This window comes from Gambusia affinis, unplaced genomic scaffold (genome assembly GCF_019740435.1).
Source record: "Gambusia affinis unplaced genomic scaffold, SWU_Gaff_1.0 Scaffold1, whole genome shotgun sequence".
NCBI lineage: Eukaryota > Metazoa > Chordata > Actinopteri > Cyprinodontiformes > Poeciliidae > Gambusia > Gambusia affinis.
This window is the reverse complement of record NW_025316831.1, coordinates 70,173-96,188: the sequence shown is the minus strand read 5'-3', so window position 1 is coordinate 96,188 and position 26,016 is coordinate 70,173. Positions and strand designations below refer to the sequence as shown.

General features: G+C 44.2%; 1 protein-coding gene across 1 annotated transcript; it reads right to left on the bottom strand.

Annotated features, from left to right (window-relative positions):
* Positions 1 to 696: 696 nt before the first annotated feature.
* On the bottom strand, positions 697 to 24,169 carry ddr2l (discoidin domain receptor family, member 2, like). Its single transcript, XM_044110528.1, is given in 22 exon segments — positions 697 to 2,674; positions 3,502 to 3,651; positions 3,720 to 3,954; positions 4,851 to 4,948; positions 4,950 to 5,019; positions 5,571 to 5,698; positions 6,199 to 6,443; positions 8,904 to 8,978; positions 9,586 to 9,702; positions 10,963 to 11,074; positions 11,178 to 11,320; positions 11,395 to 11,496; positions 11,618 to 11,858; positions 12,887 to 13,076; positions 13,147 to 13,191; positions 13,193 to 13,254; positions 13,342 to 13,488; positions 13,663 to 13,815; positions 13,955 to 14,030; positions 14,347 to 14,449; positions 14,547 to 14,645; positions 23,885 to 24,169. Coding segments are annotated over 21 exon segments (2,688 nt in total). The 5' UTR covers positions 14,608 to 14,645; positions 23,885 to 24,169; the 3' UTR covers positions 697 to 2,539.
* Positions 24,170 to 26,016: the final 1,847 nt, after the last annotated feature.

Here is a 26,016-nt window from a genome sequence, read left to right as displayed (position 1 = left end):
AACAAGTCTATCAGACTGCAGGCCAGCTAGGCCTCAACCCGGCACCCTCTTTTGGGGGGAAGACTACCCTGAGCTTCACCTGGACCGATCACCTGCCTGGTGATCCTCAGCTCACAAGTCTTCCGCCGGGTTCAGCGCCAAAGTTTCTGTATCGTTAAATCTTCTAACTGCTTCTCTTTCTCTGTGAGTCTATCCAGATTGAAAGGCAACGTGGCTCTTTTCTGATCAGAAGCTTCTTTTACAGTTTATTAAATCGATGTTTAATCAACATGTGACTGTGTGTGGGTGTGTGTGTGTGTGTGTGTGTGTGTGTGTGTGTGTGTGTGTGTGTGGGTGTGTGTGTGTGTGTGTGTGTGTGTGTGAAAGGCCTTGAAGTGCTAAAGACAACTAAACACAACATTAACAAAACAGAAAGCTGGGTCCATGAGACATCGCTGGCTGGATGATTCTTCTTCGGACCGTTCTTCATTGACCAGGACGTTTCTCACCTCAGAACCTCAGAGCTCCGTCAGAAAACAGAAACAGTTTGAGTTTCGTTAAGTTTGAACCTTTTCAGGTAAAACTCCAGCAGTGAAGAAGAGAAGAAGTTTGTTTCTGAGTTTCTCAGCAGCTCCAGCCTCGGTTGGAACTTTGTCATCATCTCATGGAGGCACCGACCCAATTATTGATCCAAACAATTAGAAATGAAACTACAAGTTTAGTTATAAAATAAGAGCTTTAATATAGACTTCTTAATGTTGTAACTTTATCAGACATTTAACAGGAAAGTAGGAAACTCTCCATCGGTTTCCAGGTGATCTGCTGCTTCCAACAGAAGAACGGTTTCTTCAGATCAGAACCGATCCGAGTCCAAACAGCAACAATCCTTTAATCACTGATGTGTTCAATGACAGTGGAGAACTTTACAGCTCAGAAAGGAAACATCCTCAGTTCTACCATTTTTAAAACTTTAGTGTCTCTCCATGATTCGATCAGGACGGATCGGATCTACAGCCGCTCTGCAGAACCCAGAACACACAGGTTGGACTCTCCCTTTGGACTTCCTGTCTGTGTAAAACCTCCAAAGTAAAGCTTCACGTGAAACTCCTGTCTTCTATCTTTGTTAAATGTTCCAGATTTTATTTCTTGTAGTTTTGATGGTTCTGGTTAGAATAAAAACCCAACATTCAGCACCTCAGGAAACCAGAATGTTCCATCAGATCATTAAAATGATACTTTAAGCAGAAGTACCAGGGTTCTGGATCAGTCTGGGCTCCAGTGTTGAAGCAGTGCAGCCTGGAGGAGAACCTGAGGTTCTGCTGAGGTTCTGGAGGTCCAGCTTCCTGTAAAACATTCAGATCATCTACACCGTTGGTTCTGGTGTCACTCACCGTCCTTAAAACCAAACTCCATACATTCTCTGGGGTTAAAGGTCAGGCCAGACTGCTGTTGTTACCATGGTGATAGAAGCAGATATTGGTACCAGCAGATGACCCGAGTTTATCACCGACTGTTGGAACTTCATCCTGGTTCCGTCCACCGGTTCTGGTTCTCCTGAGTCCAGTTCTGGTTCTCGTTGTTAACGTCACACTCTGTGTGAAACTCTCAGACTCTTGAGAGGTTTTGTGCTCAACAATCTGGTTGCTGTTATCTCTGTTGCTTTTGCAAGTTTTCCTACCGCACTTCTTTCTTCCACCCAACTTTCCATGAGTATGCTTGGACACAGCAGTCTGAGAACAAGCAGCTGGTAATGGCCGTTTTTCCTCCTGGTGGAGAGCGTCAGTAACAGAAATAGTCTTTAATGTTTTGCTTATTTTTCCTAGTAAACACTTCATGCAGCTTGAATTATTGAAACATGCTATATAAATAAATTTGAAACTCGACATAAGTTTCCAATGTTTAATTTAAAATATGTTAAAAATGTTGGGGTTTTATTTTCACCAAGTCAAAATTACAAGAAATAAAGTTTTGAAATGTTTCCCTCCATAATAAATCTACATCATGAGTTTCATTTTCTACAAAGAGGAACAGAAACAGTTTTCACAATCTATGAATATTCTGAGCTGTACGTCTGTCTGTGCAGAGAAAAGGGAAGTTTAATCGGATTTCCTTTAGTTCTTGGGAAGCTGAACTTGGACTCGACTCTCTTCTGTGTAAACGACCAAACAAATGTCAAAATATGAAAAAACAATAAAACCTTAACAACAAAAACTCTACGCTACACTTTGACTTTAGCTCCAGTGTGGGTTATTATCTACGAACACGAATAACTGAGACACAGACACAGTGCTTTACAACAACCAGAACCACGCAGACAGAAACACCTGGGGCTGAACGCCGTCGGGTTCTGGGCTCCAAGGGAACCGAAGACGGGAAGGAAATCAGGTTTCAGGCAACATCTGGCACAAAAACAAACGATGAAAGTTCATCTGCTCCTACAGGCTTCTCCTCTCAGATCGGACCTCAGCCGAGCAGTTCTGGTCCATCATGGTCATCTCTGTCACCATACAGGAGTCCCAGCAGCCCTGGGGGCCCTGAGCCGGAGAGGGGCCCCAGCGGATCACTGGTTGACGTGGGGCCTCAGGGCTTGGTAAAGTCCCTCAAACGTGGGTCGGTCCGTGATGTTGCGGCTCCAGCAGCGCATCATCAGCTCAAAGAGAGACGGCGGGCAGAGAGGAGGGGCGTACAGGAAGATCTGGAGGTCAGGAGAACAGCACTCAGTCACCATGGCAACAAAACGTCAGGCTAGGTTTCTGATGAAATCAGTCCAACTTTGGTTCTGTTGGACCAAACAATTAATCAGTTTAGGATTAATTATCAATTAATGGTTTTTAGATACAAAATATTTCCAATCGATCAACTAAAAACGTCACTTAGACATTCCATCATCCTGCAGAGGGCGCCACCAGTCATCCTTGAAGGAGCCAGTTGATGGTTGTAAGAGAAATAATGATGGCGGGAGCATCCCAGAGCAGGAAAGAGACTCTGGAGTCGGATGCAAAATGTATTTTATGTGATTCTGTTTAGAAATATAAACTCAACAAACTCCTTGACAGTTCATATTTTTCTATTCCTACATTAATGTTTTATTATGTTTTGTAAATAAGATTAATAATGTACAAAAATCACAACCTTCTGTTTATTCAGTCAGTTTTTCATACAGCTGATAAAAAACAAACTTACAGTTAAAGTTTTTTCAATTTGACCTGTTATGAAACATGCTGCCCTCCATGTTATGAAAGATGGTCAGTCCTCTTACTACCAGAGAAAACTCAACATTTTAAGAAAACTGGTGCTTTTAAATTAATTGTTATTCAATCAATAAGATAAACTTTAGATTAACTCATTAACTGATAACTTTCATCCTAGTTGAATTTCTCTTTAGAGAAAGGAACCAGTAAAAAACATGAATCCCAATAAAACAAGCAGCAAAATAACAGCAGCTCCCCCTTGTGGTCAAACTTCTTCTTACACTCTGAACAGACCAGAACTCCCAGCCTGGTTCTGATGGACCCGTCTCACCTGTCGGCCCTGGTTCCGGAAGAACTCGCCCGAGTTCTCGATGACCTGTTCGTCGGACAGCAGGCTGTACGGCTGCTCCTTACACAGAGTGAAGATTTCCCACAGCGTCACGCCGAACGCCCACACGTCGCTCGCCGTGGTGAACTTCCCCTGCAGGAGGCAGCAGGATGTTTAATCCGCTCATTTAATCTGTCGGCCTGTTGGGTTCATCCCCTCACCAGCAGGATGCTCTCCCAGGCCATCCAGCGGATGGGCAGCACGGCCCGGCCCTGGATCCGGTAGTAGTCGCTGCTGTACAGGTTCCTGCTCATCCCGAAGTCGGCGATCTTGATGGTGAGGCGGCGGTCCAGCAGGCAGTTCCTGGTGGCCAGGTCACGATGCACGAAGTTCAGAGACGCCAGGTACTTCATCCCAGAGGAGATCTGGACGGCCATGTGGAGGAGGTCCGACAGGCTGCAGGGGAAGGGGCGGAGTCAGAGGATGGGATGGGGCGGAGTCAGGGGGCGGGGTCAGAGGAGAGGGGGCGGAGTCAGGAGGAGGAAGAGCCATGCTGCAGTGAGTAGTGATGCACTTCAATCAGACTTTAAAATGTAACAAAACATCATAAAACTGCATTATTATGATAAAATCCATGAACACATTTTGAATCGTTTTGCTTTGAACAACATGAACTCAGAACATGAACAAATGTTCTGGGTTTCAGTGATTTAGAAAACTAAATGACCAAAAGTTCAGGATTTATAATCAAAGTTTACATTGAAATGTGTTTTTGATCCAAGATCATTATTAGAACCATAATGATGATGATGATGATGATGATGATGATGATGATGATGATGAAGATGATGATGAAGATGATTAGGATGAAAACAGTTTGTGATCATTTATGCTCCAGATTATTTCATTATCATTTCTAAAACAGAATTATCTCCATATTTTGTAATAATCAGCACAAAATGTAACAATGTTCTTACATACTGATTAAAACAAAATGATTATTTATAAAACTAGAGTCTGTATTACAGCTGTAGAAATAAACTGAACTGAACTTTGTGATCAGAGATCATTATCATTTCTAAAACAGAATTATCTCCATATTTTGTAATAATCAGCACAAAATGTAACAATGTTCTTACATACTGATTAAACAAAATGATTATTTATAAAACAGAGTCTGATGGACAGCTGTAGAAATAAACTGAACTGAACTTTTCAAAATGTGTTCAAAGCTTTTATTCCGTTTTGTGTTTTATGACACGCTGCGGTTCTGATGAGGTTTCCTCCATTTTCAAGGAGACCTTATGACATCATCACATATGGCGGCGGTTTGACGCGGCACGGAGTTGCACCTGACGGAGGGGATGTTGTTGGATGCGGTCAGTGTGCTGATCTCACGCTGACAGAGGAACATGTTCAGGTCTCCGCAGAGGACCATGCACAGCGGTCAGACGACACACACACACACAGAGGGATGGACAGAGGAACGACATGATCTTGATTTCCTTCAGGAAGTCGTTCCTGGAGGACAGACAGAGGACAGAGGATGGACAGAGGATGGACAGAGGACGGACAGAGGATGGACAGAGGATGGACAGAGGACAGAGGATGGACAGAGGATGGACAGAGGACAGAGGATGGACAGAGGACGGACAGAGGATGGACAGAGGATGGACAGAGGACATCGGAGACGTCTTCAGTAAACTTCGGACCCTCAGACAAACTAAACTCTCCGTCTGGGTCCAGCTGATGGAGGCTGAACCCAGTAGGTTGCCGTGTCGACTGGAAACCAGTTAGAAAAATTCCAATCAATGAGATTATAAGTGAAAAGTTTCAGGAAAACTCATAAATTTTACACTGTGACGTATTTTATTACAAATTATTGGTGATATTGATGATTTATGGCTCTTAGTGGATCAGGATATTAAACACATCAATAAAAACAGAAATGTGGAGTTTCTGAAAACTACAATCATTTCTATGTTCCCAGTTCTGGTCTAATTTCTGCCTCCATGCAGTGCAGGGTCAGGCTTTGACCTCTGACCTCTGACCCTGTCCGTCTCTCTGCGTACCTGGCCTGACTCGTGGCGTCGGCCCTCAGCTGCTTCACCGCCACCAGAACCGAGCGTCCGTCTCTGTCGGGAAGAGGCGAGCCTTCCCCAAGGAATTCTGGGAGTCCCTCGGCTTCACACAGGTGGACCTGCAGACAGGAAGTGAGTTTCTGACCCTCTTCATTGGATCACTGCATGACGAACGGGTCGGACCAGAACCGCCCACAGAAACATCATGTTCATATCACCAGTCAGATATGACAGAAATATGAGCTGAGAAAACATGAAGATTGATTCATATAAAGTCCTTCATGGTTTCAAAATTCAGAAAAACCCAAAACAGAACAGAAAGAGCAGTTATCAGAGGAAAGTGTTTCATGGAATCATTTAAGCAGAACTTACTAGATAACTAAAATGGTTCACATGTTTTGAATAATTTTTAAATTAACTGTCTTTTCTGTTCTTATTATTGTGATTTGCTTTTATTTTTATTATAAATCTGAACTGTAAAACCCAAAACTTCTACCTGTAAATTAAGATGAAAACGAGCATCTCTGGCTAAATCTGGATTATTAACATGAAGATGATTAATAAGCCTTGAAACCGTTATGAAAAGAAATAAATGTATAAATCCAAGTCAGAGTTTTACCTCTCCAAACTGTCCCTCTCCCAGCTTCTCCCTGAAGATGAGCTGGTGGCGCGGGAACTCTGCGGCGGAGATGTCCTTCCTGGTGAGGGAGTCGACGGTCAGGGCGGGGACGGCGTACATGTTGCTACCGGTGACGCCCTGCAGCCGGACGATGTCCGTCTCCGCGTAGTGCGGCGCGTTGTTGTTGAAGGACTGGTGAGGCGTGCACTGGGTGACGTCCGGCTCGGCGTAGCCGCCGCCGCACGCTGTCAGAGACACAGCCTTCATCACCATCACCATCATCATCATCATCATCACCATCATCATCATCATCATCATCATCATCACCATCATCATCATCATCATCATCATCATCATCATCATCTCCATCATCATCTCCATCATCATCATCATCATCATCACCATCATCATCATCTCCATCATCATCATCATCATCTCCATCATCATCATCATCATCATCATCATCATCATCATCATCATCTCCATCATCATCATCACCATCATCATCACCATCATCATCATCATCTCCATCATCATCATCATCATCTCCATCATCATCATCATCATCATCATCACCATCATCACCATCATCATCATCATCACCATCATCATCATCATCATCATCATCTCCATCATCATCATCATCATCTCCATCATCATCATCATCATCATCTCCATCATCATCTCCATCATCATCACCATCATCACCATCATCATCTCCATCATCATCATCATCATCATCTCCATCATCATCATCATCTCCATCATTATCATCATCATCATCATCTCCATCATCTCCATCATCATCATCATCATCTCCATCATCATCATCATCATCATCATCATCATCTCCATCATCTCCATCACCATCATCATCATCATCTCCATCATCATCATCATCTCCATCATCTCCATCAACATCATCATCATCATCATCTCCATCATCATCATCATCATCTCCATCATCATCATCATCATCACCATCATCATCACCATCATCATCATCATCTACATCATCATCATCATCATCATCATCATCATCATCATCATCATCATCTCCATCATCATCATCATCATCATCATCTCCATCATCATCATCATCATCTCCATCATCATCATCATCATCATCATCATCATCATCATCACCATCATCATCATCATCATCATCATCATCATCATCATCATCATCACCTTCATCATCATCATCATCACCATCATCATCATCATCATCACCATCATCATCATCACCATCATCACCATCATCATCATCATCATCACCATCATCATCACCATCATCATCACCATCATCACCATCATCATCATCTCCATCATCATCATCATCATCATCATCATCATCATCATCATCATCATCATCATCATCATCATCATCATCATCATCATCATCACCATCATCACCATCATCATCATCATCACCATCATCATCATCACCATCATCATCATCATCATCACCATCATCACCATCATCATCATCATCATCACCATCATCATCATCACCTTCATCATCATCATCATCATCACCACCATCATCATCATCATCATCATCACCATCATCACCATCATCATCACCATCATCATCACCATCATCATCACCATCATCACCATCATCATCATCATCATCATCATCATCATCATCATCATCATCATCACCATCATCATCTCCATCATCATCATCATCATCATCATCATCATCATCATCATCATCATCTCCATCACCATCATCATCTCCATCATCATCATCATCATCACCATCATCATCATCACCATCATCATCATCATCATCATCATCATCATCATCATCATCATCATCATGGCAGTCGGACCAGCAGCAGCTCAGACTTCATGTTGCAGCTCGATGCAAAGATGGAGGAATTAAATACTAGAGGAAGTTTAAGATACAATCTGATCTTAACAAGAAGATTTTACTTTAGTATAAAAATATCCCGGAATCAGTAGAGTTGAGAAAAGATCAGGTAGAAGAAAAAACTGGAACATGAAACACAATGAAGTTTGCAGGAATGTAATGCAGTAAAGAAATAATGTGACCAAAGTGATCAGAAGGTGGAGGAGCCTCTAAAACTTCCTGATCATGTAGAGAAATAAGATCTAATAATTATGTGACACCAGATGATTAAGAGTGAAGGATGGTGAGCCAAGTTGATCATTTTGAATAAATTATATATTTTTTAACATGCATAATAAAAGACACTTACACCAAATAAAATAGCAACCTGAAATTTGTTTTAAAAAAAAGATAAAAGTAGTAATAATATGTTTTTTTATTGTTATGTAAAGACCAAAATAGTATCTAATGCTTCAATAATAAGATGGTAAAGGGGAGAGAGAAATAATTATTAATGTAAAAACCAGTTAACCACTTTTCAGTTAATGTGATAATAATACAGAGGTTGCAGTATTATAATATAGAAATCTAATTAAGGTGTTGAGTAATTATTAATTTATATTCTAATAATTTTGTTGTTGTAACAAGATGATAAATGGCCAATCTAATGTACAAAATATTAATACTTTTTACTACAGATGTTGTTTCTGTATTACTGGAGATGGTTCCACTGACTGATACCCAGAATGACAGAATATCCAGAAATACGTTAAACTCTGAATCCCCGCTCGCCCACCTGATATTCTTTAAAACGTCTCAAGTCGTCACACCTTTCATCTCTTACCACCAAGCCATCCTGACGTCTGGCGACAGGAAGTCAGCAGCAGCAGGTCATAGAGAGGGTTACCGAGGAAGAGCGCTGGAGGAAGAGGAGACACGGAAAGAGGCAGAGAGCTGCAGGAGGGGGAGAGGAGAATGAGCATGCAGGAAGATCCAGACAAGAAGAAAAGACAGAACCGACAGAGTCTGAGAAAAGTGAAGGAGGCGACCCAAATGTTTTCCTGCTGGGTGGGGGAGATGCTCTTAATGGCCACCAGGGGGCAAAGTGGAGCAGAGACCTAACATTTACAGGAAACCCTTCAGATCTGGCAGCTAAACGTCTAAAACACGCAAATAAAATAAAAAATGATCACAAAAATAAACCAGAGATGATAAATCAAAATATCTATGTAATGGAAAAGCCAGCAAAAGAATAATCTGTCCTCTCTGGAGTAGGAATATTAAAGGGACATTACCCAAAGTTTTACTGCTATGAACAGTAAATTCAAACCTTTATTTAAAAACAAACTATTTACATGAATCTAATTAGAATCTCATAATGTTTCCACAAACCAGGAAAACATCATGGACCAGAGAAATCCAGTTAGAAAGACAGGAAGGTTCTGGTTCTGCCAAATGGAGCGGATTCGTTTTGGGTCGGTACATGTTACTGTGAGGAGACAAAAGTGAGTGAAGATCTGGTTTACCTGAAGCCTCGGCGCTCTGCGACAGCTCCGGCAGCTTGTTCCTCAGGACGGCCGGGTTCTGGTACTGAGGGTCCAGCAGGAAGACCCGCTCATAGTGGGGGTCGGTGTTGGTGGGGCCTGGGGGCAAAAATACAACGTCAGCAAATAAAGGTTTATTATCGGCTCTTAACAAGTAGTTCATATCCATGCTCTTATTTTGAAGTGGGGGAACACGCAGCGGTTCTGTTTCCTCTCCTCAGGTTCTCGACCCGAGTTACAAATGACGTTTATTCCAAACCCAGAATGAGAACAGTTTAAAATCTGTTGCATTGTTAGAAACCAAACGGTTTAAAATCCACTGATGATGTTTCTGACTGGAGCTCTGCTGGGGTCAGCTGGTCAAAATCAGCAGCAGAGTTATAAAAACAATCGGACTGGAACCATCGGTTCTGTTCCCAAGAGTCACTTACTGAGGCGCAATTACAAATGTGAACTGTTGGGGGCGATATAATATGTTGTGACACGTTATCAACATATTTGCATTTGACTGTTAGCTTCTGCTAAATACCATGTTGTTGTAGCGCTTTACTGTTAGCAGAGCTAATGTTTCTGATTAGTGCTTTAAGGTTAGCGCAGCTAGCTGTTTAGTTAGCGCAGCTAGCTGTTTAGTTAGCATAGCTATCTGTTTAGTTAGCCAGCTAGCTGCCCATCATCTGTCTGTTCCAGTGTTTTATGAACTTTGGTGAAATCTACCAGACATAAATCAGAGCTACGGAAACATTAAACATTCCCTCATGTCCATTGGGTCACCAGTCGGCCTCGATGCTAAATCCAGATTCTAGAAGCTCAGTGGAAATTCAGAGCGATGTCACTGGTTCCACCTGAGACCCAGTTTAACTTCCATGTTTCTGTGCAGAAACAGGAAGCTGAGGAGCAAACAGAACTCAGAAAGAGCAGAACTTCATCTGGGAACAAACCGCGGCTTCACCCTGCAGCCAACACGACTTCCTGTAGTTAAACCTGGCATCAGAGTAAACAGATGCAGAAAGCCTGAGAGGCGGGTCGGGCTTCGGATCTGACAGTCGTGTTGCTCTTTGTGCTGGAAGAGTTGAGGCAGCAGCTGGAAAACCATTTGTCCTGACAGGCTGCGTGTTCTTGGCCCTCTGCTGACAAATGTTTCCTCCATCTGAGCTCTAGATGTTTCCTCTGATGACCTTTACGTGAATTATGGCTCATCGCATCGCTACAACAGTCAAAATGTGTTCAGAAAACTTCTGAAAACATGATGCAGCTGTCTGCTCTGTCTCTTCAGAACATAACGACTGATGTTTGTTGGGACAGTAAAGAATCTGAAGATCTGAACAGGTAAACGTTGAGGAGTCACGGAGACAGCGCTACCTGCAGGAGGATGCCGGGACCGCGGCGGCACCGGCGGCGTCTGCAGGATTATGGTGTCGCTGCAGGAGGACAGGCGGACCGTCACCTCCTCATCCAGGATCTGACGAGGAGCCTGGGCCAGAAAAACATAAACTTTGACTTTTCATTTCACAGGATCTGAATCTGACTAAGATCAGTTCAAGAAAAATCTGTTGTTCTTTTTTTTATCTTTGCACCTTCTCCAGCACCTTGCAGACACACTGGCACCAGAGGATGAGGAAGATGATGATGACAAGCAAGAGGATGATGGTCACCAGGCAGCCAATCAGAATGGCCGTGTTGTCTGGGTCTGAGCCGCTGCTGGCGGACGGAGCAGCTGCTGCGATCAGGAGGAAACATGAAGGTTTCTGCAGGAAACTGAACAATCTAAAGGACCATGACATGTTGTCTTACCTGTGTTATCGGTCTTTGGTGCGGTTGTCATGGTGACGTCCCTACGTCCCCCTGGAACAGATGTCCCCATCAGTGGCTGCTGTGTTGGCAGTATGATGTCTTCTAGGAAACAAAAACTTGGTCATTTTTTATGTTTTACAATCTGCACAAAGTTTGACTTTGTGGTAAAAATCAGAGGACTGAACACTCAGCCCTGAGGAACGCCGACAGCTTGAATCTTCACCTGATTGAAATGAGATCTCACTGAACATCATCCAGACGTCTGCGTAGTAGAAGCGGCAGCGGAGCGACCTGGCGGCCCGGCGGCTCAGCGGCACCGTGACGTACCGGGCGCTCGGGTTCCTGTCGTCCAGAATGGTGGAGAAGGAAACGGACTCTGGCTCCCAGCTGAGGAAAGGCTTAAACCAACAGGACACGGAGGAGAAGATCTTCACGCCGCGGCTGTACATGTTGTTACTGTGAACCTGCATCAGGGACAGGTGGAAGTGAAGAAAGACAGAGGAGACTTCAGAGGACAAATGTTGGGAAAAACAAGAATCTGTTCAAGACAAACTGTTCATGTTCAAAAATAGCTACATTTGTTACTAGCTGCTTTTTTGGAGAGTCTGACAAGATCGCACTAAACTCCCTTTGTTCAGACCCACACTTGGCTCCGCCCTCTGTGTCTCCTGGCTCCGCCCCTTTGTGTCTCCTGGCTCCGCCCTCTGTCTCCTGGCTCCACCCCTCTGTCTCCTGGCTCCGCCCCTCTGTGTCTTTTGGCCCTGCCCTTAGTGTATCTTGGCCCTGCCATCAATGTATATTGGCCCCGCCCCCAGGTGTATCTTGACTCCGCCCCTCTGTGTCTCCTGGCTCCGCCCTCAGTCTTTTGGCTCCGCCCCTCTGTGTCTCCTGGCTCCGCCCTCTGTCTTTTGGCCCCGCCCCCATGTGTCTCTTGACTCCACCCTCTGCAGTGAAATGTTTTTAAATTTCTCTGGAGGCGGGGCCGTGCGTTCACAGGAGGGTTTCTCTGCACTCTGAGGCCTTTAAAGGTTTGAATGTTCTGGGTTCTTCTGAACCTCCTGAGTCACTGATGAGCCGTTGGAGTGATTCTGGGTCGGCCCGTCCTGGGAAGGTTCTTCACTCCTCCATGTTTGGATGGTGTTTCTCCCTGGGGGGCTCTGGGTCCCAAAGCCCCAGAGTCTCTGTAACCTGTCCACACTGATCCATGTCAGGGACTTTCTGCAGCTCTGGCAGTAACCAGGCCAGAGTGTGGTTAGTTCAATGGAACCAGAAAAAGTGGTTAATCCCAGTTAATTCATGGTTTAAGAGGGAAAGAATAACTTTTCACCCAGGCCAGTGTGGTTCGGATCATTTCAGTTTTCTCTGGTTGGTTCAGTCTGATATTTGAACGTATCTATGATTCTCTTCATGTCTCTGTAACTGTGAACTTTCTGGATGTTGTAAAGAGCGTCTGCATGTCTGAGTGAAACGAGACGAGAGCGGAGCTGCAAACCTTCATGGAGGTGAAGTTCCTCAGCCTGTCGAACACAAACTCCATCTCCACGTATCCCTGAGTCCCCGGCGTGTCGTTCCTCCAGCCCAGGTAGTCGTATCCCTGCCACACGTTGTACTGGCGGATGGCCAGGAAGTCGTCGCGGCCCGTTACGCCGTCCGTCAGCTGACCCAGGCCTCCGAACAGCTTCCTGTTAGGAGAGACGCCGTCAGTCAGAGGGAACCGGGGAACCGGACCGGCTGGTGTTTACCGACCCTGACCTTTTCTCGTGGACGCCGTCGTACGTGGAGTCGTGAGACTGATTACTGCGGGGTTACAGGCGACATCATGAGCTGTCCCTCTGGAGCGCTGTAGGACAGCAGTCCGTCTGCAGACAGCAGGAGAAACCTGAAAGGTTCTGCTTCATGCTGGATCGTCATCAAAATCTGAAAGGGATCTTTGTCCAGCGCGCGTGCGTCCCAGGGACAGCCGTACAGCTCCACCCTCATGCACACGGTGGTGGACAGCCTGGTGACGGGGATGACGCGGACGTAGCGCGCGATGATGGGAGGCTTCAGGTCGTTGGAGAAAACGCCGTAGGTGTCTTTGTTCCCTTCCAGGACCTGAGTGGAAATAGGAAGGAAACAAAACTAAAATAAAATTTACTGACGGTAAAATGTGGCTCAGACTCGGTGAACCAGTCTGAACTGGTTCCCTCCATAACGTCCAGTGGAGGCCAGTCCCGTCTGGCCTCCACCACCGAGCTCCAGCTGTTCCGTCTTATTCGGGTCTCTCACCTCCTTTCCCAGCCGGTTCTTCCAGGCCTTCCACAGCTGTCCGTCTCGGCTGTAGTTCAGGCGGTACGCCGCGGCGAACTCCTTCCCCAGACCTCTGGCGTAGCGGCCCTGAGTCCCGACCAGCGTCAGGAAGGCGAGTCTGCGCAGGTCGATCTGCAGCAGAGCACATCAAACCTTTCAGTCCGGATCAGCAGCAACCAGATTCCTGCTCCACCTTCCCCTCCACGCCTCACCGTCTGAGCAGAACTGCTGCTCAGACTGAGTTTTAACCTTTGACCTTTTGGAAACCAACCTGCAGGTACTGAGAGTCTGAAGGCTCCAGCTGCCCCTCAGGACACCAGGCGCCGTCTCCGTCCTCAGAGTTCAACCTGCAAGTCAAACACGTTGGTCAAAGGTTTCATTTGAAACGCATGCAGAAAGAAGTCAGGCTGGGATTCGAACCCAGAACCTTCACTGCGCTGCCACTTTACATTCACAGCAGCAGCAGCAGCAGCAGCGTTGTAAAGGTCACTGACCTCTGCACCAGCGACCTTTACAACCCAAACACAACCCTCCAGGGTGAAACAGATTCTCCAAACCTTTTTATTTTTGTCTTCAGGTTTATGATATTTTCTTCAGTGCAGCTTTAAAAATGTTGTGACATAAAGTGACATTAAAATGATTTGATAAAACCAGTTTTCTGACCTGGCGTACTGCGGCCCCGTGGTCTCGTACCACCGGCTGGACGCCGTCAGGTCCTGATCGGGGATCCGTCCGTCCTCCATGCCCAACGCATAGCGACAATGTTCTGAACACACAATCACACACTTTACTCAGGAGTTTCCAGAACCGATGGGGTTTGGTTTGGGCCACGTTGGGCGGCCATCTTGTCTCAGCGTGTTCACCTGGATCGATCTGACCACTGGCTGCTGGAAGCTGAAGGAGCAGCAGCAGGAAGAGGTGCATGATGGTCCAACGGTCTCACCAGCAGGCGCGCTACATCTCTGAGAGGAAACAGGAACAATCATTCAGCTGTTATTGTTATTATTATTAATTATTATTATTAATTATTATTATTATTATTATTATTATTATTATTATTATTATTATTATTATTATTATTATTATTATTAATATCATTATTATTATTAATTATTATTATTAATTATTATTATTATTATTATTATTATTATTATTATTATTATCATTATTATTATTATTATTCAGTGACAGATTCATTCGTTATGATTTTCTGCAGATTTCCCTCCATGTGTTTTTAGAACCATTAACTTTATTTATGGAAACATTTTTACTTTCTTAGAGACGTTTTCCCTTAAAGCTCTAAACAGTTTTAATTTGTCTTTTAACCAGAACCAGAACCAGAACCAGAACCAGAACTGGAACCAGAACCAGAACTGGAACCAAGAGTTAATGAAGTCAAAGTGACACACAGAAGATCATAAAACATGAAATATTCACAGAAACAGAAACTCTTATTAAATTGTTTATGTGACCCTCCAGTTATGAGCAGGATGTGAGCCAGCATCCTGAGCTTGGTTTGTGTTTGTTGCCATGGTGACCAGTAATCCAGAAAGTTTCAGTTTGATGTTGGATTTTCCAACCTTAACTTTCAGAAACATGAAGAAGAGCAGAGAGAGTTTCAGGTTTCTATAACTTCAGTCTTCAGCCGTCAAACATTCCTTCTACCAAACGCAGCGACGGACAGATTTGACTGAATTACTGTCTGACCCGGTCCGGGACAGGCAGAAACGTTTCTGCTTGGTTCTGAGACTCGACCAAACTGCTGCAGGTCGACGTCTCTGAACGACTGCCAGCGTAATTAATGACGGTTTGATTTCATCATGTTGTTTCTCACTGAGGCTCCAAACAGAAACGTCTCAGTCCTGCACAGATTTCATGTCTGTTGGCAGCAACTCTCTGCTGCAAAGTCCCGGATTCAGAGGGACCGACAGCTGGACGGGGCGGGGAGAACGAGGACAGGACGGACCGGGGGGGGACGGACACAAAGACAGGAAGACAGAACGCTGAGCTGATAAGAGAGAAGAAGAAAAACAGGCAGAAAGAAACGAAGGAAAAGATCAGAGAACAGAGGAGGAAAGAAAAGAGCAGAAACTGAACTTTAAAAGGTCGTTAAAGTTCATCAGGTCATTTAAATGTTCCTGGACACACAGAAACAAACATTTATTACAAGAAGGCAACAGAGGATTCATGTTCACTTTGTTACCAATAAACATTTTAAAGACCAACATTCATCAATGTTTTATGAAATATTATTTCCTTTCCTGGAAACCAGTAAAGTTACAAAAAGATTAAAACTCTCAGAGATTTTTTCTGTTTGTAAAATCAGCACAAAATTACATTTATATCATATTTTTATCATGTTATTCATTAATTTGTAAATATCAGTTTCAAAATTATTATTTAATCAGCAAGTTTAAAAATTATTTACCTGATTCACTAAATATTTATCTCTACACTAAATGTTTAGTTAAGAGCTAAATGTTTATCTCCTTTACTAAAGATGTAGTTTAAAGTTCAATATTAAATTTGTAAACAAAATATTTATTTTCAACATTTCTAAATTAGTTTGAAACTGTATAATTTCTAAATGAAGGAATAAAACGGGAACATTTTGATCTTTTAGCTTCAGGCTGTAACTTTACAGTCAGACTGAGTTACAACCCGCGGCTGCACCTCCGTCTCCTCCAGCAACATGTTGGGGAAGGTCCACATTATTCTGCTGCTGATTCAACTAAACTCAACCAGCTGCTGAAACTATCTGGTGACCCGGAAGCTCCTGAAACAATCTCTTTTTTCAGTCAGAAACGTCTGTGTTGGTCTCAGGAAGCGACTTTATGGACTTGGTCCAGAGAGGAAAAGGCCGAGCCGGAGGAGAGCGAGGGAGAGGAAGCAGCTTTATGTAATATTCTGGCTGGAGCTCAGATTCCTGCACCGTTGCTCATCTCTGCAGCTCAAATCACATGACAGCAGAGGGAAAGACACGGGGGACAGAAAACAAAGCGGATCCAGATGAGGCGACGGCTAAACCCACCAAACATCTGCACTCAAAACATCGTCTCAAACATTTTTACAATAATTCAAAACATATTTTCCACAGCGGGAAATAAAACTCCTCTAGGAGCCGTAAAAGAAATAATGAGAACGTATCTCAGCTTGTTCCTGACCAGGCCTCAAACAGCGCCACGCCTGGCAGCTCGTGGTACTACAGCCCTACAGTTAAAACCGGTTCTGCTGTGTGTGCATCATGTTCTGAGATGGAACCCTAAAAACACAAAGACTGAACCGTTTTCTTCCCAAACCAACAACCAGGCAGCAGATTCTTTCATTCAGGCTCAAATTCTGCACCTTCTGATTAAAACTGTGGCAGTTTGGGATTTTTTTTAATTATGAAACATTTTGATTCCAAACCCAAACAGCAGATTTTAACTCAGTAACACATGAATCCTCCCATCAAAACAGGGAAAACAGAGAAGGAAGCAGCTTTACTGAAGGTCTGAGACACAAACCGACTCGTTTCATCTCTAACCCCTGAAGAAAATCAGACGGGAAAATAAAATACTTCAGTAAAACCAGACATGACACACCAGAAGGTTCTTGGTGAAGGCTCGCTGTAAATGTTCCTCACAGGCACCGGTAGCCTTTAATGTGCTTTAAACTGACAGGAAACCAGCAGAGAGGAAAACGCAGCAAACGGGCCGGGCTGTGAGCAGAACCCGGGACAAACCAGAACCACGTCGACCCAAAACAAGAGTCAGGCGTTAAACGGTTTGACTTCCTGCTGCGACGGGACGACAAGCTGTTTACAATCAAACTCATGTTTGAAGATTCTTCTCTAATGAAGAACCAAAACCTGATCAATAATAATAGATTGATGATCAAAGTCTGGAGTTTAAAACGTTTTTCAGCTGCTCCAGATGATTTATCCTCTAAAATAACTCTGGTTCTGGTTAATTAGCTCTGGCTCAGAGCAGCTCTGTTTGCTCTCCTCTCAACATTTTCCAGAGTTTTTCTCCTTTCCTTCACTCTTCTTATCTCCTTTGTCTGTTTCCCTCTTCCTCCTCCTCCCGGCCCTCCTCTTCCTCCTCCTCCTCCTTCGTCAGAACGAACTGAAGCCAAAAGCCTCAACATTCCAAACATTCAACGCAACCCAGATTTCTCTCTCTGCTCCTTTCCCCCGGCCGTCTCCGGCTCACACAAACACACAGGAATCCGTTCCTCCCGCTCTGCTCACCGGGTGAAGGAGGCAGAGTTCACTGGGAGCCACGCAGAGGAACCTGCATGAACTCCGTCTGACGGCCGGACAGAAGGCCAACACGGACGGCCCAACAGCACAACACGCCCAGAACCGTTTCCTCAGCCTGGAGCCTTCTGCTTTTGCAATAATCCTGACGCTACAGTCTAAGGTTAAAGGTCAAAGTGTTTTAGAGCCTTTATTCTTAATGTGTTCTCATAATTAAAAATCCAAAGTTGGTTTAATTTATCTGGTTAAGTTGCTGTTTTTCAAAGAATTAGTTGAAGTTATGTAGTTTTTATTTTGGGGCGTCGGAGGCCAGGCTGACTCCATCCAGGTTCATCTCTATGAAATCATAAATAAATGAATCAAAACTCGTCCTGCTTTTTACCGACTGCAGGAAATATTTAATCCTTTTTATACTTTTTCCTTTTCAAGCATCTTTAGGGTTTTAGCTCTTGATGAAAACGCAGCAGCTGAAACCACGCTGCATGGACGGACGCATCAGTACCAAACACCATGAGACAAAGAAAGACTGGAGGAAACCTAACAAACCGGCAAACAGCAAATGATTTAAAAGTGCCCTGAGAAGAACTCAGTCAAAAACATTACAGAACAACTCAAATTCAGATGGGCAGTAAAACTTCTGCTCCAGTTCTGACCAGCATTCTCACTGTGATGTGCACTCTGTTGCCCCTAGCAACTGTGTTTGCTAAAATATTAGCAAGTTATGGTGAAGGGAAGCAGCTGAAAGTCTCACTTTTCAGTCTGATTTTGACTTGTGCGGGTTTAGCTAGCTGTAGCATGTAGCAATCAAAATGCTATTCCACCAGAAAGTCTCATCATGTGGTGGATAAGAGAAGTTAAATCTGAGACAACATGTTCAGTCCGACCGTCTCTCCTTCACTTGCCTCAGACACTGAGAAGAAAAAGGTTTTAGCTGCAGGTGAACAGGAGGAACGTTTGGAGAGTTTTAATGAGATAAAACCTGAACTGAGTCATTAAATCTCCTTTGTGTCTTTTGATATAACATGAAGTATGAAACCATAGAAATCTGAGCGATGCGTCGGATTAGCATCAGGTGAAAGGTCAACATGACTCTGTTGCTTCACTTCCTGTCCCGCCATGAACATGTTCATCTGGTTAGAGCCGTAAATAAATAACAGATTTTTGACACTACATCGTTTAGTAAATTCAAACATTTCCCTCCTCTAGGAATGTCTTTCCATTTACAGACTGGAAGTGATGCTGTGAAAACCAGAACTGGTCCAGATTACTGGACTTCTGGGGAAGTTTTTAAGACGCATCAAACATGTTTTTATTTCTAATTCAGCTGCAGTGAAGCAGTTAGAGGAGATGATGAGCAGCTGGAGATCAACCTGAGGTTCACCAGGCAGCAGGAATAAACTCATCGTTAAAGGAGACTTCAAGTCAACGTGTCTCAGACTGAGTGCTGTCCTGCTGATGCTTTGTGTTTGTGGGTCGGTGCTGCTGCTCTGATTATGCAACAGCAAACATTTTGTTCCAGATGTGCTGAATGTGGGACGCTGTCAGACGAGAAGCAGCTCCAGCTGTTCCCAGCAGAACAGGAAGAAACCTTCCTCTAAAAACACAAACAGGTTCTCTTATCAAACTCTGGACCAAACGCAGGAAAGTTCAGATGTTCTCTCTGTGAAAACATTCTGCTGCAGTTTGTTGTCTCCCTAAAAATGATTCTCATCGTCATGGATACTGAGGAGGCAGACATGTTGGAGGAAGATTCAAACCAAAAACACATCAGAGGTTCTGCTCTTCATTTGGGTCAGGATCAAAATATACCAAAGATTATTTACCTGTATTTGTAACTTTCTATCTCTGCTGAATAAAACTATTGATGCTTCCTTTAGTTTTACTGTATTAAACTCAGATATCTGATTAACTTGAGCTCTTAGATGGGAAATGATTTAATTGTAATTTAGAGAAATGTTTGAGTTAAATGACCAAAGTAAAACAGTTTTCAGGTATTCTTGTGTTTTCAAAGGGAACAACGATGCAGAGCAACATGGAAAACAAAAACAAACAGAATAAAAAGTTTAAAGCATTAAGTATCATTTCACCCTAAAATCTCTTAAAGACACAACAGACGTCAGGTTATTTTCTACTGAACCATTTTCAGCATCATGTCCTGCACCAGCGCAGCACAAGGAGAAAAACGACGCAGAAGCAGAGCTGAGTGGATCGAGAAAAAGTTCTGGTCCAGGAGGAAAACAGACAAAAACAAAACATCTGGTTCTGTTAGTCTGAAGCTCTGAGAGCGACGGGGAGCCGTTGATCCGCTGGAGCCGTTGATCCGCTGGAGCCGTCGATCCGCTGGAGCCGTTTACCGACAGCGGAGAGGAGAAAGACGCTGCGGCGGCTGATAAAGAAACAAACCTGGTAGAACTTTCTACAACAAACAGACTGCAGACATAATGAGTAACAATATCAGAACATCATGAACACCCTTAATGATTGTTTTAGGAAGAAAGAACTACAATACTGACTTATTGTAAAATACTATTTCCTTATTGTTCTAGGGATTATTACTGATCAATAAATGCTGATATTAAAGTGAACCTGCTGCGGTGACTCTGGTTTCGCTGTGACTGATTTTATGTCCATCATCAGACGGACCTTCAGACTCTGTGGACAAACTGCAGATCCGGTTCTGGCTTCATCTTCCTCTGATTGTCACGTTACGGCCACGTTCTCCTCCTTCATGATTTCACACTAACTGGATGAAAATAGATACATTCACATTCGTCCAGAGGATTTGGTCTGATCCCTGCAGAGCGCCACCTGTGTTACATTCAGGTACAACCTGAAGAAAAGCCACAGAATCAGAGGTTCTGGTGTCACGTTGAGTTTCAAACCTTCAGTTCATGAACTGAAACTGAGCAGGAAGTCAGAGCCGCCTGCAGCCTGCAGCCTGAGTTCATCTTCAGTTCCTGCTCCAGTTTGGGTCGGGGCAGCGACCCGAGGCGGCCGACCCGGCAGCAGAGAGCTGAAGCCTTAGAGGAGGCCGTCCGACTCGGAGCCGCTCACCACGTACAAGCAGAGCTGCAGGAATGTGCAGAATGTGCAGCGCCTGATTTAACACGCAGGGATTTGAACCGACACCCACTTGGGAACCTGAGCGTGGAGACCCAAAGAACCCCAACAGAACCAGAGACTGATTCTGTTGGAACCAGAGACTGAGTCCAGCTGAGGTGAACATGAAGCTGCTCAGGGGGAGGAAAGTTAAACGATAAAACAGGCTGGATGTGTCAAATGTTTCTGATAATTATTGATGATTGATTATAGTTCATGTTGTTCATAACAACGCTGAGGACAAACAACCAGAACCAGAACAACCAGAACCAGAACAACCAGAACTCACCGAGTCCTGATGGCAATCAGAGACAAATGGAGAGAACACACACATACACACACACCCACACACACACACACACACACACACACACACACACAGGGAGAAGATGTAAACTTCAGGGTCTCCTTGTTGCTAGGTAACAGGCCTGAAAATGTCCCATAATATAAAACACAAAAATCTGAAATCCTGAACTGACAACCAGAATGAACCGAAACTTTACTGCCATTAACGGGCCCTTCAAAATAAGAGCATGAATGTCTTAATTCTTAACCATCAAAACTTTAATCTGCTGAAAGTTCATAAAACATCCAAGATAATCGGCGACTCAAAGTTAGATAAAGAATTAAACAAAAAATCGCTTCTAGCAAAGAGGTTCTGCTTTAGGGGAACCAGCACATGTTGGGAAACAAGCGGGTCAGAACCATCAGAACCATCAGAACCATCAGAACCAGGTTCTGTTTCAGTGGAAGCAGTGAAGAAGAAACTCCCAGATGTTTGACCTGCTGCTGCAGAAACATCAGATTGTCAGAGAGGCTTCAGCCTTCAGCCTTACTGCAGGGGGTCAGAGACCTGCTGGAGGTCAGAGGTCACTCATCTCACAGCGTTCACTTTGTGACTCTATGCAGCGTTACTGATGGAGGAAGAACTCTCACAGAACCGGTCCAGACAGACCAGAGTGTTTGGTTCCTTCTCACCATGTTATCCAGAACCGGTCAGAACCACACTGGACTCAGCATGATGCTGCCACTTCCTGTCCACCAGCCACTTGCCTCACACCATGACCTCACATCCTGCTGTCAGATGACACAGCATGCTAAGCTAGCACCCAGAAGCTAGCGGCTGTTCCAGCTCCACTGGTTTACTCTGAATCACCAGAATCCGACCAAACAGAGGCGCTCCGGCCTGAGAGCGGATCAGAACCGCCGTCCAGCTCCGAGAACTCACTGCTGGGATTCAGACAAACAGCTGATGCTGGATGAGGTTTGTTATGACGATGAGGAGGAAGGAGTCCAGATGAGCCTCCGTCTCCATCAGAACCAGAACACAAACAGGAAGCTGTCAGTGGAGCCGCTCTAAGGCTGCAGACACGTTTTCCTCACAGCGCGATGATGAAACACGTTTCATGTCTCCAGACGATGAGCTGCTGAGTCAGCAGAACGCGCCGAGAACAGAAACATCTGCAGCCGCTGACAACAAACAGCAGAAGAAAACAAAATGTTGGGATGGAGAGAAAAATATCCTCCAGATGACATAAATAATATCACTAAAGATCTTTTCTCCAGTTATTATTTATTTTATTTTGGGTTTATCCTTTACTGCATTTATTTGTATCATTTTAGTACTAATGATGTTATTTTGATTACTTCAAATATTCATAAAACATTAATTAATTAATTAGTTAATTAAGTGAAAGTGAATTCTGTGTTTTAACTATGAAGGCCATTCTGGTCAACTGGATCACTTCCTGTTCCCCTCCATCACTTCCTGTTCCCCTCCATCACTTCTTGTTCCTCTCCGTCACTTCCTGTTCCCCTCCATCACTTCTTGTTCCTCTCCGTCACTTCCTGTTCCCCTCCATCACTTCCTGTTCCCCTCCATCACTTCACAATGCTGAGGAAGACGGGTCTCCACATCTCCATAGCAACCACTGGACTCCATCAGCAGGCCAACTGGTTGTTTAGGGTGATGCCAGTGGAAACCAGTCTCCTGTTGGTTTTCTACTGGGAACTCTGGTCAGAGAATAAAACCAGCATGAAGAATCAACATGAGGAGTTCACCTCGGTAGAGGGTGTGTGGTGCTGCGGGTCTGAAGCCTGTCAGATGACATCATGACCTGTCAGAGGATCAGGTGACCTCTGACCCGGAGTCTGGACTGGCTGCAGGGCGGACCGGTCCGATACGGGAATGTTGTGCTGCCAAAACTTTTACTGATGAGATTATTTTCTCTGAGAAACTCAAATTAATATTTGGACAATAAGAAATAATCAGATTTTTCTGAACCAATCCATCGTCATGATCCAGAACCAGCACCGGGACCAGGAAACAGAACCAGCAGGACAGCAGAACCCGTCACACAGAACCCGGTTCCTGCAGAACATCCAGCAGGAACGGGAGGATCTGCACTGCTGTTGTCATGACAACGTCCCAGCATGCAGTCTGGTTCCTTAGTGGACTGAACGTCCAGATGGTCCAGGTGCAGCGGATCAGAACCATCAGAACCGACCTGAAACATCTGACCCAGAACAGAATGAATGGACTGGATTAATAATCCAGATTAATCCAGATGTTTTGTTCTGGATCAGCTGCAGGTCCAACAGAACCATCCAGCTGCTGCTCGTTTCTAACTTCCATTAAAACCTCTGAAAGCTTCGGGTTTCGGTCCCGCAGACCCGGTCCAGTCTCTGTTCTGATGCTGGGAAGGATTAGTCCCAGTTCATGGAGCGGATCTGGATAATTCCTGGAAAACTAGCGGGTCCGGTTCAGAACAAAGCCCAGAGTTCCGATGGGCTCCTGAAGGCCTCATCGAATCTCAGAAACCTCTGGGTCCGGTCCGGTTCGGGAGGTTCGGAACTTTTTACCTGTTTTCCGCTGTTTCTCTCCGGGTCCAATGCAGCAGCTTCACAGCTTCTCCCCGGCTCGGTTCGGTTCGGGTTCCCTCACTGGGTCATGGTGGAGGAGTCGATCCGTCTCTTCAACTCCCGGCGACTTTCCGAAAAACTCCTGATTTGATCAGATTCGGCTTGTTTCGGAACAATCCGTTTGGATCCAGAAAAATCCGATCAACTCCGAAGACAAAAAAAGTTTCTGTGTTTTTACATCACATCCCGTTTCCGAACCGGAGGAGGAGGAGGAGGAGGAGGAGGAGGAGGAGGAAGGCAACATGAGCCTCTGACTCGCTGACATCTGAGAAGTTTTGCAGAGGAGCCTAAGAAGGGAACTACGGAGGGAGAGAGGGACATTTCCACCTCTTCCCGGTACTGGTTCTGGTACTGGTTCTGGGATTCAACCACACGGTGAAATTTTTTTGGCTCCCCTTATAAATTTCTTCTCTCTGTTTTTTTCCCTTTTCTTTTCCTTTCTTTCCTGTAAACAAAAATCAAATACAATTTTCAGATGATTTCTTGTTTTACTGGGAAATGAATCCGTCTAAGTCAGACGTGAAGGTGGCGACCCCTCGTGGTGTCTCAGAGGTACTGCAGGGAGTCGTGAGATTTCAGATTTTAAAATTCAATGTTAAATTCACATTAATATAAAACCACTGCGTAATAAATTGATAAAACTGGACATGAAAGAATGTATTTCATGAATAATAAACAGATTCAGTGAGCAAAAATCTGTTCATTACATTAAAAGCTGTGTAATGGAAACGTGCAAACTGTTTTAATGGTTAAAGTTTTTCAGATACATAAATTCAAATATTATAAATATTTGAATCAGTAAACGGATTCAAATATTTATAATATTTTAAAACATCAAAAGTCTAATGTAAATATTTAAGATGTTTTTTTTTTTTTTTTTTCAGAAACAGATACCGACCTGATCAATGAAGCAGCATTTCACTGAAGCAATTAGTAAATGTGTAACGGTGCTGCAGAGAGCCGCACGGGGATAACGCGGTGAATTACAATCTGCTTCAACACACAACAGGTCGCTTCAGGTTGTTGCAATCATCCATTTATTACACTTTGACAGCCATACTTCAGACTTTACAAGTACTGACACATACTGACCAGGACAATGGCGCCAACAATAATCGACATTACAGAAATGACGACCACCACCGGCTTCCTCATACATACTAAACCCGCGCGCCAGTTTGGCTCCCATTCATTCCTAAGTGACAGTCAGAACCTGTCTAGAACCTCCTATGAGCTGCAGGTCTGAGGCTGTTTGTTAGCATGTTTCCTATCATTCTTATAGCTTGATAGGAAGCTAATACTCATTAACAAAACCACTGGCAAACAGAAATAAATATTTTCTGTAAAAAAAATTTAAAGTGTAGAAATCTTATATGTCGTAAATTACATATAAACCCACAGGTCAGAGAAATATGCAGACAGAGAAACACCGTCTGCATAGGATGTATGATTGTAAGGTCACAACATAAAAAATTAAAAATTAAGGGTTTTTTATTGATGCGGTTAAAGGTGAAGGTCAGTTTCACCTTCCAGTTTTATGTCTGTTTTATTTTCATCCTTTCCTCTTCAGTCTTACTGTTTAATTTTACCAACACGTTTGGTTTTCAGGTTTCCTTCTCTCATTCCTCCACCAGGGGGCAGAGTTGCATTATTTTTAAGCGCTTCATTCTTCATCTCCCGGCCTGGTTCCCGGCCTGGTTCCCGGCCTGGTTCCCATCTCTTCACGCATCACTTCCTCCCTGCAGGGCCATCAGCGGTGAGCGGGTTGTCCTCAGACTGATGACGCAGGACGTCCCGCTGCTGTGGACACTAAAACAAAGACTGAAGCCAGAGGGAATGCACCACACACACACACACACACACACACACACACACACACACACACACACACACACACACACACTGACGGGTCGCCTCCAGCTTCAACTCTGCTGTAAACCTTCTGGACCTGAAGGAGACCAGAGACTTTGTGGTTCGTCTCTGAAGGTGAGGGCAGCGCCTGCAGGATGCGTCCATGTTCCCACAACCACAATGTCTTTGGTTCCACCCTACGCTTTAGCTGACCTTAATAT